At 41.7% G+C, this 14,925-nt stretch overlaps 1 protein-coding gene across 2 annotated transcripts; it reads right to left on the reverse strand.

Moving 5' to 3' along the window:
- Nucleotides 1-3,573: 3,573 nt before the first annotated feature.
- On the reverse strand, nt 3,574-7,099 carry LOC147614648 (uncharacterized). 2 transcript variants are annotated; one of them, XR_015262940.1, is made up of 5 exons: nt 6,937-7,099; nt 6,084-6,221; nt 4,731-4,826; nt 4,004-4,645; nt 3,574-3,853 (listed from the first exon to the last, which is right to left on the reverse strand). XR_015262940.1 is itself a non-coding variant. In XM_086779918.1 (4 exons), the coding sequence occupies exons 2-4, from the start codon at nt 6,197-6,199 to the stop codon at nt 4,123-4,125; spliced, it is 735 nt and encodes a 244-aa protein (XP_086636044.1). In that variant the 5' UTR covers nt 6,200-6,221; nt 6,937-7,099; the 3' UTR covers nt 3,892-4,122. The 2 variants fall into 2 exon arrangements, 1 of the variants encoding a protein (XP_086636044.1); XM_086779918.1 differs by lacking the exon at nt 3,574-3,853 and having other exon boundaries at nt 3,892-4,645.
- Between the last annotated feature and the right edge of the window lie 7,826 nt (nt 7,100-14,925).

The following is a 14,925-nucleotide window of genomic DNA, read 5'->3' on the forward strand; positions in this document are numbered from 1 at the left end:
TGAGTTAAAGGCCACTAAATCAAGGTTAAAAGTACACATGGAGGTGTTACAAGGGTAGGTGGAACAAGCCAAAGACATTTCTGAAATCAGTTGTGCCAACAATGACATATAGGTCAAGGATCTCAAGGCGACACTATAGGATCTCCGAGCCAAAAAAGATGACTATATTGACTAGCCCCACCAATAGGTCCTCTCTCATCTTAATGAGCAGATTATGGATACCCATGTTGTGACAGCCGGATTACAAGCCACGATGGGCGTGCTGGAAACCGAGAGGGATTGCCTACTCCTCCAAAATCTCCAAGTCCAAGAAGCTTGCCACCAAAGGGAGCTAAAGATTGCATAGGCTCTGCAAGCTCAAGAGGCTCACCTCACTGATCTTCACAACAACTACAAGCTGCAAGGAGAACACAATGTGCCTGAAGATGACGACACCTATGGTAAGCACGTGGATAGGGCAGCCCCACTGGCTAACCTTCCAATGGTTCTTCGGGCCCCTCACCAAACTTTCTATGTATTGTTTGCTTCACTAACACTCTCTCTATGCCAATACAATATTAACTTATGTGAGGAACAAACCCAAGGGGACCTAGCACTAATTCAACAAAATACTACATGATATACTAACCCTACCATTATTTTGACTATATTTACGAGGACACTCGAACTTAATTAGGCTCAATCCATGTATATATACCCCCTAAACGCTATAGTGCTAAATTTTGGCTCAATCCATGTATATATACCCCCTAAACGCTATAGTACTAAATTTTGGATCTTGGTACAAGGTTCTAATTAATTCTACTAACTTTAGCAAGGGGGTGGAGCCCATTGACTTAATGAAACCATCTCTTCCCAGCTCTTTTGTGTCTCCCCTTCCCAAACTACAAGAAAGCTTAACTTAGATACTCACAAATGGCTGGGTAAAAGCTTGGGACACCCACCAACACCTCCTCTTACATAACAACAAACTTTATTATCCCTATGGCATTCTTCCCCTTTTTGATATTATTTGTGCACACTTACAATCTTTATTAACAACAGTAGTATATGACTTTGACCAACTACACATAGAATATCCCACATTCCCTGAGGGAGAAGATTTACATGATTTCTTCGCCACCAAGAAACCATTGCCACCTTCCAATGATGGGGTTGGAGAAAAAAGGGATGATGTGTGATTCATTTTGAGTTCAACCTAAAAGCCACTAAGGTGACTCTAATACCAACTTGAAAGGGGAGTAATGCACGCTTGTTGCATAGAAACCAAGCAAGAACTCCACAATTTTTCCCATAATCATTCAAACACCATGCACTCAATGTATTGCTTCACGGGCAGCAAGAATATTATGCACTATAGTGGCACTCTGGTCAAGGGAAGGTGAGTACAAATCCACAAGTTTTGCATCACACAGGGCGCTATTGTTTGGATGGATAGAAACATGAATCAAGGCATAATTGACCAATAGAGTTAGACTACAATTACACAATTATCACTACAACACATTCACACAAAGCTTAACTAGATTCACTATCAATATGTATGCAAGTTGATCATGGATGGAGAGATCGAGATAGTCTAATGTAGCGAAAGAGAATTGGACCCATATCTTTATCAAGGATAAGTTTGAGTGAAATTTATATTGGCTCAACATTGAGCCACATTGACAATCATGACCTTTCGTTGGTCATTGACTAAAATTATTAAAAAAACAATGCTACACCCTCATCACTTATTTTACTTGGGTAGGACCCTCGTTCTCATTTATGAGAGCCCTTATGAGGACTAGCCATGTTTGAGAAATCAAGAGCCATGCATGGAAGATTGCGTGACCAAGATGGGCGTGAATGTATGGTTGACCATCAAGCCATTTGTGAACCCAAAGAGTCTCAAATGGGATGTTAGGCCCACCAACATCATATGCATTTTAGAAGAATACAAGGTGTCGAAGTAGTCATTTGGGGCAACTTTGCATTGTGGAGATTTCTCATGGTTGGGCCATCATGGAGTTTGAACGCACATGCTCCACTTTAGCTAGCACACAAGGATTCTTAAAGACACTAGTAAATTGGCAGAGGTCCATGAGCTCTAGCTTCTTCGCCTCACTTTGACAAGACGTTATTTTTGAAAAAATGAAGGTGTTGTCATAGCATTTCTAAACACTAATTTACATGACTTTAAATAACCTAGTGGTTTATTATCAATACTACCTTGGGAAATGCATGCAAATCCCTTGCTACCATGTTTTGTCATTAAATACAACAATACATGTGGAACTCAGAACTTTCTCATTGTGCAAACTATCTCATTGTTAGGTAAGTCTTCATGCTCCAATAAATGTCTTTAAGTCATTTAATTTTCCACTGGCATTTTCCTTTCGTAACATAAGCCTCAATGGCCACATTGGCTTCTCTCTGCTGCCAATTGATCAAGCTTGCCCCAGTCCATCCCACACTACTATGAACACCACCAACTCGAAGGTCAATTGAGCTTATTTTCTCCTTTCTTGATCAGCTTCACTTTACTCAAAGACAACTCCCAAAAAGATGTGTTGGTCCCCCAACAAACGTGTTGGCTCTAGACGGGCTCAGGTACAGCTAACTAAGTTGATGGATTGGCTTTGCATGCGCGCCGGGGGCTGCTGGAGTGATGCGATCGCAGGAGGTGCTAGGTGCAGAATTGGTGCAACCGATAGGGGCAGAACCGGCCAAGCATGGCACAAGGTGGCAGCGAGAGTAGAGCCACCGGCAAGAACTGCAGGCAGGGGGGTTGTGGGGTTAGCAGACTACTTAATGTATCACCTGTCACCAGACTACATCACGGACGGAAGGTGACGGTCAGAATGTTGCATGCAGACAGACAAAACTCTCGGCAGCAGCACACCTTACAAAAGCTGTAACACTTGACAAAATATCCCCTCTTCTCCAAGCCATATATACAAACATCGACTGTTTGCTGAAAGCTTCACACAAGGACATACACTTCTTTCTCCTGGTTCACAGAAAGCTCAAGGCTCTTACAACAAGGAACTTGAGGCTCTGATACCAAATAATGGCATGAGGAAGTTTAGGTCCCATAAGCAGAGGAGGGGGGAGAAGATTGCATAGAAAAAAAAGGTCTTTAAATAGGTTAGAACCCATTTACAAGGAGCGGTACATATGCCACGTGTCAAAACACTTTGCCACACATCATTGCCTACATAAGTTCCATTACGAGGAGCAGCTATTCACACACATTGGAACCACTTTATTTAAGCCCTAGTTCACACACACACACACTACATTGCTAGTTACATAACCACCTAGCATTTGGTTTATTTACTAGCCAGCCCATTACACGATTTCACTACCATGGATATTCCCAACAGCGGCAATGTAACAATCCCCACGTGGTGCTTCAGCTCCTTAGGGGAAGCTCACCTTAGCTGGTTAACTGTACTGTTTAGAACTTGTAAAAGGAAATGAACCTCCCATTCACCTTTTAAAAAGATGCCTAATTTTCATGCAGACCATGAAAGCCCTCGCACAGTCATACCCTCAACTAAAAAGATGCTTCATTCCCAAAGCAGGAAGGAGCTCAATAGATTCATGTATCATTATCTAGCAATCAAGATGATGTCACCTCTGATTAGCGTGGAGAGGCACTCTTGCAAGTTCCAAGTTGTGGCACTGTATGGAGAGACCATGGTGTGTGATCTGTAGTGACAATATGCTAATGGGCTAGTCCTTACGACGTGAAGAAACTTTTGATTTCCATGCCATCCTTTTCTACAACAGATATACTTCACCACGAGGGTCTGCTTCAAGCCTTCTTCCAGGCCTCATAAGGTACGCCATACTCATCAGTAGGGAACTGCCCATACACGGCCCCACAAGAAGCAGATGAGAAACTGAACCACCAACAAGGATAATATATACAACATCAAGCCAAAAAAAGCTACGAGTATTGCTTCCACAAAAGAATAAAAATACTGGTTTGCAACTCGTTCATGAAAAAGCTTACCATGCCTTCCCTTCACTTCTCTAGTCAGAGTCAGATATCAAGATTTATGCTAACCTATCTATCCACCCCTAAGTGCTAGCATTCTCAGAAGTAACAGATCTCTTCCCCAACGCCTCCTCTCAGTGCCTGTATCGCATCCCGCGAAATACCAAAGGATCGGAGGGACATTCTATAGCCATGTGACCCCGACCACCACAAGTTTCACAGATGACTGCAAGGAAGCATTCTCTGGTGAGATGGCCCAACTGGTTACAATTCCTACAAAAAGGAGGGTCCATGAAGGGTTGTGGGGGCAGCGAGCGGCTTGACGGTAAAGGTGGCACACAGTCACGAGCAATGTGGCCTTTTTGGTTGCAAATGTTGCAGACGGGGGTGTTCCTGCAATCCCTAGCCAGGTGCCCAGGTTTGCGGCAATTGTTGCAAGCCTTCTCATTCTTACAATCTACTGCCAGGTGGCCAGGCCTGTGACAATTTTTACAAAGCCGAGTGTCAATGCGATCTTTTGTGGCACAATCCTTGGCAACATGTCCAGGTTTTCTGCACAGACGGCAGACTGCCTCATTCGGACAGGCATTCGCATTGTGTCCAGGCTCCTTGCAGTTCCAACAGGCAGATTCATTTGTGCACACAGGTGCAGTGTGGCTGCACACAAAATGGCATATCAGCCTGTAATGATACATGTAGTGCAAGGCTGAGCAAAAAGTAAAAACACAGTTATATCTTTTACCCAGGGAGCCCGCAGTTGTTGCACAAAGCTACATTTGGACAATCCCGTGCAAAGTGCCCAGGGCGATGGCAGTTGTTACAAACATCACCAGGGAGCCTGAGGAAACAACACAATAGCAGATTAGTAGCCTGATATCACTGAGTTCAAACCATCAATGGCAAAGACTACAAAAGATGGGAGACAGGAAAGCAGCCAGGAGTAACACCAGATGCAGGCTGTCTAAGTGGCTTGGGTGTAGGCAGAACAGAGCAATTTTCATTGGGCAAAAGAAGGTACAAGCTAGCCAAGATGGGCACAAGGCAGGCCCTGCTTTGAAGCTAGTATGTAGTAGGTCTGCAAATCTGGGTGGAGCAGATGCAGTTCAAATGGGTCCGAGAGACATAAGCTTCCTGCAAAGTCCTGGGCACCTGGATGAATGCTCTCATCTAGAATTAATCCAGCTTTTCTTTCAAAGTGACTCATGGACGCGAGTAAAAAACAACACGACTGTCACAAGCCCAGAGATTTGTGGTGGGTTGGTGAACCTGGTAATAGGCAAAACCCTTGTGTCTAACAAGGATTGCTGGCACACCAGCTCAGCAATTCGCAAACACAAAAAGATGTCCATCTGTCCCCTGTCACTGCATCTCCGCATTGCCACCAGATGCATCTGAACCTCTGAACCCACCCTCAGTCTGGCCACACTGTGTGTGCATAACTTGCCTGCCCTTAGCCAGGGGTGCAACAAAACACAACAGTTTTAGTCAAAACATGCAACCCCTTCAAAAAGCCCAGGTATTCATCTACAGCTTGCACACCCTGATTCCCTATTCACAGCAGAAATTGGCTTTGGTTCGGAGTGCAGCTTAAGCAACCTGGGAGAAAGCAATACAAAGAGAGAGAGAGAGAGAGAGAGAGAGAGACATAGAGAGAGAGGGTCCTGTGCTAAACAGAAACAGAATCATCCCTGCTCATTGCTCAGTCAATAAAAAGGCCCCCCCTAGCAAATTTTAGCCACCCAAACTCATCCAGAAACGGTCTGCTGCTTCTGCACAAAATCATCTGCCCTCACTGTGTGTGAATTTCATTGTTCAGACCCAAATCATCCTCCTCAACTGCAGAGCAGAGAGTTTTCAGTCTTCAGCCAGTCCATAAATCCTGGACAGAGGCCATGTTTGTGGAATGTCCCATTATGAACTTCAGGCCCTTCAAACAACAGCCTGTAAGACCCAGACAGGCAGAGCTGAATTGTCCATCCATGAACAGCCATCCCCCTCTCGCCGTCATATCCTCAGACAGCAGGGATGGGGCAAAGACGAAGACATCAATGACTTTACAAAGGAGTTGATAAACAGGAGAGAGCTATGCTATTACCTGGGACCACGTCTGAATTTTCCGTGAGCTGGGCTCCTGGCAACGCCCAGTCCCCGTACAGAACGGTTTCCATCATCACCATGTCCCTTCCGAAGACCAAGATTATCAATACCCATGCTTGCACTTGCAGCCACGCACCTGCAACAGCTCAAGTTACACTGCTTAACAGGGTAGGGATTATCAGGTCAACACAACACCTTGTAAGCAAAGCAAGCTAGCATCTTCATCCTGAATCTAACTAGCCTAAGCAGAAGCTCACATGGCAAGGACACAAAAAACTGGTCTCCTAATGCATACAGAACAACTGTTGGAGACTACATTAATGCACACAGAAGGACTGCATACAACAAACAGCTCACGGCTTGTTAATGGAGGATTACTGAGGTACTGTAGGGGTTGCAAAATTTACGCAACCCTAAACAGGTCACTGAAGAACCACATAACTGATGACCCTAGGGATGGAATCCATGTAAAACCCTAGATCTAGTAGCACTACAGGCGTGCAAAACCCTAAAGGATGACACATGAAACCTCCTGCATACTAACGCAATAGAAAACTCCCAAGATGATATGGCATAGCATCCTTTCTAAGCTGTAAAAGCCTCGAAATGCGAGCTTGTACAGACTAGAGCATCATCGGTGCGATGCCTGCACACAAAACTTTAAAACCGTAGAGCCCTTAGGCTTGGTCCGAATGGAAAACCCTAGAACAGAAGAAACCCTAAGTCGCAGGAATTACAAACCCTAAAAAGACCCTAAAATCGCAGAATTAAAAACCGTAACACTGCAAAAATGATAAACCCTAAAACTGCTTTTGAAACCACAAAGCATGCAGGAGGAGAGGAGAGTCTACAATGTGTGATGCAGATGCTATGGCGGGGGTAGCTGACAGCGATGGACCTCCAGAGATCTTCAGACGAGACGAAGAAACCAAGAAGACCCAACGGTTAGGGCCGTGGTGTGCCTTCACATCTATTATACATGAGTGGCCGAGTGTGCAAAGTGCTCTACACACGTGTTTGTATCTATGGCACATGCACATGTACATAGAACATATGAATAGGCACATGGCACATGCACATGCACATCGAACATATGTATAGGCACATGGCACATACATACACATGCACATATAGAATACTCATCCACATAGCATATGCATGCACACACATGCGCGCACACATTCATGCACAATGGGTGAGTGCATGTGCACATGCCCTTTTTCGAGGTCTCACATATGCATTTGAAGAGCTACCACATTATGCATGTGTCATCCAGGATTGCTCTTAAAGATGCAATGAGGGCAATGTTTCTACGACCTCATCTAGGTCAACTTAGATTTAGGACTTTTTTGAGCTTTTTTTAATCTTTCATGACGTTTTGGATGGCATTTTGGGTAATCTTTAGATGGTGTCTACTCTTTGTTGTTTACCAAACGGATATCATGTTTATCTGTTATATGTAGATATTATGTTACTCTCTCTCTACTTCTCTACTTAGGTTGTGCTACATATGAATTGGACTAGGCTATAAAAATGCTATTGTTGTAACTAATTTTTTGCTGCAAACAAAGATTTTATGGATTGTGCACATTGATATGCATGATGGCTCAAGAGAATTAATGAGATTAGTTACGTATTGCTTTAGCAAATTCTATCTAAAACATGTGGTGTTTAATATGCTTTTAAGTATCTTAGGTATGTTATTTTGTATGATAGTTGCAAGTTTTTGTCTAATGTAATATTAAACATTTGACGCATAAACATTGCCCTCATCTCTAAGAGTATTCCTAGTGTTTGACTCTGCCTCATCAAATACCATTCTTCTAGGAGCATTCCCAGTGCTAGATCCTACCTCGTGAAAAAGTCTTCTTCCACGCCCACAGAATTATTCGCTCTTGGAATCTCTATAAACAAGAGTTACATTACCATCACAAACATACAATTGAATGTCTCATGGTTGGTTGGATCAGCTTAATCTACACATGTGGCCCCCCACAAAAGGAGACATATCAAAAATCCATCTATCTTTCAAAGCAACCTACCAACCATACAAACAAAGTAGAAAAGAATATACCATGCACGACACATGCCATATCTACAACACAACAATTAAAGGGGAAATAAAGAAGTTGGAGCAAAGCTACCCCATTGGAGCATACATAATCAGCTACCAACAGATAGGACTCTGAAACCCTACAAATGAAACAATAAGTCACAAATGGAGTTACTGAGCCACCCAATCTTTTAGCCTCCACCATGTAAAATCCATAAAGCATGTACACTATGGAGCACACAAGATCATGTGTACAGAAGAGCCTCAAAGCAAACACAAGTGCATCTAGAACGTACATAGATTATTGTCTATGAATACACACACTCACTCTCTCTCGCACACTTACTCACTCGTGTGTGTAAGCACGCACACACACACATATACATACATGCTCGTGCACATGCTCGCATGCATGCACATATACACACATGCTCGCATACGTAAGCATGCATGGTCACACATGCTCGCGCGAGGCTCACGCACGTAAGCACGTACGCACACATATACACACACACTGGTGTGCATAAGCATGCACACACACACACATGCAAAGGCTCTTTAGCAGTTTCAAGAAAAAAAAAGTCAAACCATAATGAGACAAACACACTAGAATGCATATCCCAACTAATTAGCAACATCCAAAAAGCTTTGCCACAATTTGTACCGGAATAGGTGCTTCTCCAATACTTTCAAGCCAATCTAATACTCATAACACACAAAAGTCCACTATAAGTGCAAGATGTTGTACCTTCAAGTTTTAAAGAGAAGCATGTAACAAAAGTAAAATACTTAGCCATCTATGATCCTATAAGCGGTGCATAAATATCAAAAGAACAAGACTTTAGATAAGAATGAACACTCAATGACCTTAGATCCAAAACCTTGCACCAAGTTCAAGATTTTATATGGCCCAAGTGCATACCAAAAAATACATAAGCACACATAGAGTCATAACAATTCCACCACCACCACCACTTCAGCATGGAGTATTCCAAAAAAGAACAGTAAAGAAGTGTAGTTTGTGGACACTATCTCAAACGAACAAAAGCTTTTGCATGAGTTTCTATGTGATGTTCATATACTCAAAGGTGAAAACATATGTTGGTGAAGCTATCATAAATGGGATCAAAGCACACAAATCAAACATAAAGCACATAAATATATCTTCAAAGAAAGTAAAATGTCATATATACATCTATTAGCTATAATGTCCATATACGGAATACAAAGCATCAAAAAAATAGGAATACATATATATATATATATATATATATATATATATATATATATATATATACATGTGTGTGTGTGTGTGTGTGTGTGTGTGTGTGTGTGTGTGTGTGTGTGTGTGTGTTTATTAGCTATAATATCCATGCTATAATGTCCATACAAAGTACAAAGCATTAAAAAAATAAGACTCTACAAAGCAACCAACCAATTATTGTTCTACATCTGAAAGTCCTTCCAGCAGAGCAGAAGATGGTAACACATTTTGAAATGTCCATGAAACTGAAGAACCTCCACCCCTTAGGGATCAAGATCAAGCTTGTATGTGACCATGCAATTCTAATGTTTCTAAAGGGTGGCAACATAAATAGCATTGAGTATGATTCTCAATACGGACAATCTCAATATAAATTAGGTCTTGATGGACAATTTCACTAAGCCAAATGTGCTATAATGTCCATATGGAAAACAAAGCATTAAAAAACTAGGACTCTATAAAACCAACCATATGCTAAATATGCTATAATGTCCATATGGAATACAAAGCATTAAAAATTTAGGACTTTGTGCAACCAACCATATGCGATGTAGAAGTTCTTCATGCGAGGCCTCATTCTGTTGTGGAAGTGGCTTGGGCCCTTTTAAATTTAGGTGCACCTTTTGATTGGTCGAAAGAGTGCCACAACCATCAATGAATAATTTGCATGGATAGATTGCAATCCGAACCTTTATGGCGCCAAAAGATATTATTCCCAGATCCCACGACTTGATGCTTAGAGGTTGGGCTTCTTTATGCCGATACATCTTCCAGGGCAAGGTGTGGTTATGTTTAACTGGTTGAAGTCCTAGCATTGAAGGAGAGGTTGCATGTATTGAATCTCTTTGAAGGTACCTGTAATGTTGATGGTTAGGGTCGCACCATCATGGGCTAGGCTTATGCCCACCATGGTCCCCCATCCAAAGATGTACATGGAGGGTAGTTGTTTAAACAAGGTGCAACAGGTGCATGAGGTCGTTTGTGCTTTGAGGTACAAAATGTGAAAAACAATGTGATACCCTTAGTGCAATACGATGGTGGCGTGCATGGGCAATGGGCAAAAGGTGTGCCCTGTGTGTGTACTCCACCAATCTTGAAGATTTCTCCAACTCAATGGCTTTGTTAGACTCTCTTTATTACTACTTTCCTACATTTACTCAATATCCTCTCTCTCTCTCTCTCTCTCTCTCTCTCTCTCTCTCTCTCTCTCTCTCTCTCTCTTCACACACACACACACACACACAGAGTTTTTTTTTTGGGAGGGAGGTGTATGCACTCGTGTGGGCATATGTGGAGAGGGGTGCACATGTGTGTATGCATGTGTGCAAGTGTGAGTGTACATGTGAATGTGTGCATGCACATGTGGTGTGTGCACGTGTGGTGTATGTGCATATATGCACCTATTTTGGATTGTGCATGTACATACGTACATGTGTGCATAAGTAAAAGTGTGTGCACATACGGATGGATATGTTTTGTGTGTGCACATACGGATGGATATGTTTTGTGTGTGCACACATGTGGGTGGAGAGGGGGTGGTGCCCACGAATGAAAAGGGGATCATGCAAATATATGTTTATGAAATGTGCATGCGCAGGTGTGTACATTATGTATGTGTGCATGTACATGCAAGTCTAAAGAGGTATTATGTGTGTGCACCTGCGCGTGAGTTTTGTGTGCGTGTATGTGGTGCGAGTGTTTTTAGTTTTTTTTTAAGTTTTGTTTTGATTTTAAGGTTTTTCAAATCATTCCATGTAGATGTGTTTGTATAATTGATTGGGGGTACTACGTTACATATGTATAGTGGGGATTTAAGGTTTATGTCTTACCATGTGAACTCAATAAGTAAAGGTGAAGAATCTCTTGCTCATGTGAGGGATCCACAGTATTGTTTTAGCTTGCTACCATTGAAATAGCCTTCCATCTCAGCCCCATCCAAGGTCTCTATCGTTATTAGGCCTTGAGGAGTAATTTTGTGATTCAGTAGGATCCTTGTCCTATGTACTTAAGCTTTTTTTTTTGTTTTCTTGATACAGAAGTACCATGTCTCCTACCTTCATGCACTTTTCCTTTAGATGGTCATCGAACCATTACTTGTGCCATAGTTTTTCAACCATCAATCCGTACACAGATCGTAATCTTTACTATATTAGTTGCTCTAAGGCAACTAACCTCTCTGTGTGAGAGGGTTTCCTTTAAGATTATACCTCGCTACAATTCGAAGGCTTTGTTAATTCCATTCGGATTAACAACATGATCCTCAATTGAGGACATTAATAAGTGTCATGCAAAGGCACTATAAAGGTTATACATTATGAGATATTGGCCACCCAAGGCCTAGTTAATAAGTTTTGGGCGCCCAAGTGTGAATAAGGGCCAATTGTATATAAGGCATTTTCTCATAATGAAAAGGACACAATCCCCTTTGTGCTATTGAGACCTCTCCCCTTGTGCTTGTTTGTGAGAGAGTGAGGAGTGAGAGCATTCTAGCATTGTGCCTCTTTCATGCTTGTGTGTTTATGCTTGTATGAGAGAGTGAGAGAGAGTGTGATTGGTCTATGTGATGGTGTGAGCGACTCCACGGTGACAGAGTGGAGGTGGAGCTTGGAGTTTGGAGTTTGGAACTTTACAAAGCGAGCTTGGAGGCCTCAAGGGACTCGAGATCGAAGCATTGGTAAATACCCCACGACGGTTGTGTTCTATTGCTTATCCATTAGATGAATGTGTAGAGTTCTCTCTTGGAGGTGAGGCAATCCATAACATTTTTGGCACCGCTGGTGGGGAAACACCTTTGTTTCTTCCATACTCTTTGAGTTTCAGCTCCCATTGCATAGTATTCATTGTTGCCTTTGCATTCTGGTAGTGTATTGTGTGAAAATGAAAGGATAAGGTGTGTGTGGTTGAGAAAAAAGTTATAGTTTTGATGCTGTGAATGTTGTGGAAAGTAGTTTAGAAAAGGATTCATCAGTTACTCTTGATAAGTTTGATGTTAGCATCACAAAAAACACCAACGTGAAGAAGCAGGTTGGGTGTTGTTTTCTTCTTTTTTCAAAAAAATTAGAAAAATCAAAAACATAAGGGACCATTGATTGAGCAAGGAACTTGCATTTCATTCCTTAGCATCGGCACAATCTAATTTTCATCATTTGGATAAGTATTATGCATCCAAGACTACAAATTGCCAACGTAGAAAACTCCACGTGAAAGTGTAGGAAGTTGTTCACGACGTGAACCATTTTCCTGCAATTTCACGTCGCGAGTCGCTCACGAAATCAGTGCTGGGATTTTCACTGAAAATCACGGGATTACATTCCAAAAACAAAAACCCTTATCCTGACACCTCTGACACGGTACAACCTGCCAAAAATTGGAGCACGTGAAAGTGCAGTAGACTTTCACGGCGTTGTAGAGAGCGCGAAAAAAAACAGAGATGCCTCTATAGAAGCACTCTCCCACAGCTTGGAACAACCCCAAAGACGAGGAAGGGGGCACCATACACTCACAAACACACCCAATCACACACATACGTTCAAATGCACATCTACCCTCTTCCATTTACCCGAACACCTAGGTCCACCCAAATGCACACAAAAAAGAACACCACCCTGGAAAGGCAAGAGACCTTAGCAGCATAACATCAAGCATCTTCTCAGCTTATCATAGAACAAGGTGCAACATGGTATTATTTCAATCTCTTGGCTCAGGCATACATTCAAAGGGGTTATCTCTATGACTCATACAATTCATACTCATCATCAACTCTGATGATACAAGGCTTATGGCAGAAAAATTCATCATCATCACATATATCATAATCAAAGCTTCATCATCATGCCAGATCTTCACACAACACCTTCATGCCCATGCTATATATCTTTACAAGATGATAGGATGATGCAATACACACCCAAGGGACAATATTCTTTAGACTTCCACAAAGGAAAATAGAGACAAGAGATATATATCTTCAATACATGCTGGCAACCCTTCATAGCTCTGGTATGATCTTGACATCACCAACTCAATGGAGAGACAAGGATAATTCATATTGTCATCAGATGTAGGTGTTCAATTGTGAACTAGACATAGGCTCATCTCTATATACCGATAACAAAATGGGTGCTTGGCGTTACCATCAATTGAGGCAAAGATACCTTCATGACCTTCAAAATCATTCTCTTGAGCTCGATCCTTAGCCTGTACTTCCTCTGTTTTTGTGTATCCACTTCTATGCTTAGATCTCACCATCTGAATATTTACAGCCCTTCAACACTTTCGTTAGTATCTTAGATGCCTATATTCATGAGAACAACATCACAGTGAAATGTAGCAGCAATACAAAAAAAACAAACACACTCTAGCTCTGTTCTCATACACCGTTGGCGCAGAGCAAATACAACAACACACACACACACACATTCTGTGCTAAGAGGCAATAATACATACAAGAACAACCACCTCTCTTCTTTGCAGCAGCAGCGGGCAGTAACCCAATGAAGTAATACCATCACACTATGTGCTCAAAGGCGGCAACGCAACAAGAAAACATAAATCCTACCGGTGGAGGTTCACCATTTGTAACTCTTGCCAAGTGGTCTACATGCACGTGGCTAAATGCCTTGCCTATATGTAATACTGCAATAAAATTTCATGAGAATAAGGATCCACCTCTTGGTGATGCGTATGGGTAGTGCATTTGCTAACTTTAATAGTGAAATAAATTTCCATGAGGATAACAAGACACTTGGTGATGCTTACAGTTGTGCAAGGTTTGCTAAAGAAGAGCTTGGTGATCAACAAAGAACACAAATTTGTTTGTGAACAAATAGTTTCTTAGCTTATTTATTGTATACACCATCCATAGCCCTTTCCCTCTCAATTGTGTATAGTTTTACCCACCTTCATTAAGTTGTCCTACTAGTAGAATTGATATGAAAATCCACAGTGTGTTCACCAAGTTGTGCTAGTATACACCCTATAGCAAATGTTGATGCATCAATGTGGACATAACAATCATATCCCATTTTGGTGCTTTAAGCTAACACAAGTTCCCTCTTTAGTTTCTCCTAAGACTCTTGGCACTCATCAGTCCAAAAAAAGATACAAAAGTCAGTATAGAGGACCGGGTAATATAATCATACATGAAAATGAATTGTTGACAGTAACCAACATGTCCCATAAATCTCTGTACTCCCTTAGCATTAGTTGGGAGGTGGTAATTCCAAAACTACTTTGATTTTATTGTCATTAGTTGAAATACCATTATTTGATATATTGTGTCCTAGGATCACACCACGCTTCACCATAAATTGATATATTTACGGACTCAAAGAGATCCTATAGAGCCTACATTTAAGAAGTACCTAAGACAATCCAAATGCTCTTTCCCAAGAGATGCCATAGCTAGGTCATCCATAAAGATCTCAAGAAATTCTATGAGATAGTCTCTAAATTATGTACACATTAATCCTTATAAGGTCACTGGGGGCGCTGGGTCAAACCAAAAGTCATAACTTTATATGC

The sequence above is a fragment of the Cibotium barometz genome, chromosome 41, assembly GCF_041138505.1.
Source record: "Cibotium barometz isolate CiBa-2024 chromosome 41, ASM4113850v1, whole genome shotgun sequence".
Classification (NCBI taxonomy): Eukaryota; Viridiplantae; Streptophyta; class Polypodiopsida; order Cyatheales; family Cibotiaceae; genus Cibotium; species Cibotium barometz.

Bases quoted from the DNA above. Each gene is read 5' to 3' on its own strand.
- LOC147614648 (XM_086779918.1), bottom strand. From the start codon at position 6,199: ATGGGTATTGATAATCTTGGTCTTCGGAAGGGACATGGTGATGATGGA. The intron at 4,827-6,083 runs GTAATAGCATAG...TTGTTTCCTCAG, and splicing joins AAATTCAGACGTGGTCCCAG to GCTCCCTGGTGATGTTTGTA. The intron at 4,646-4,730 runs GTAAAAGATATA...TTTTGTGTGCAG, and splicing joins AACAACTGCGGGCTCCCTGG to CCACACTGCACCTGTGTGCA.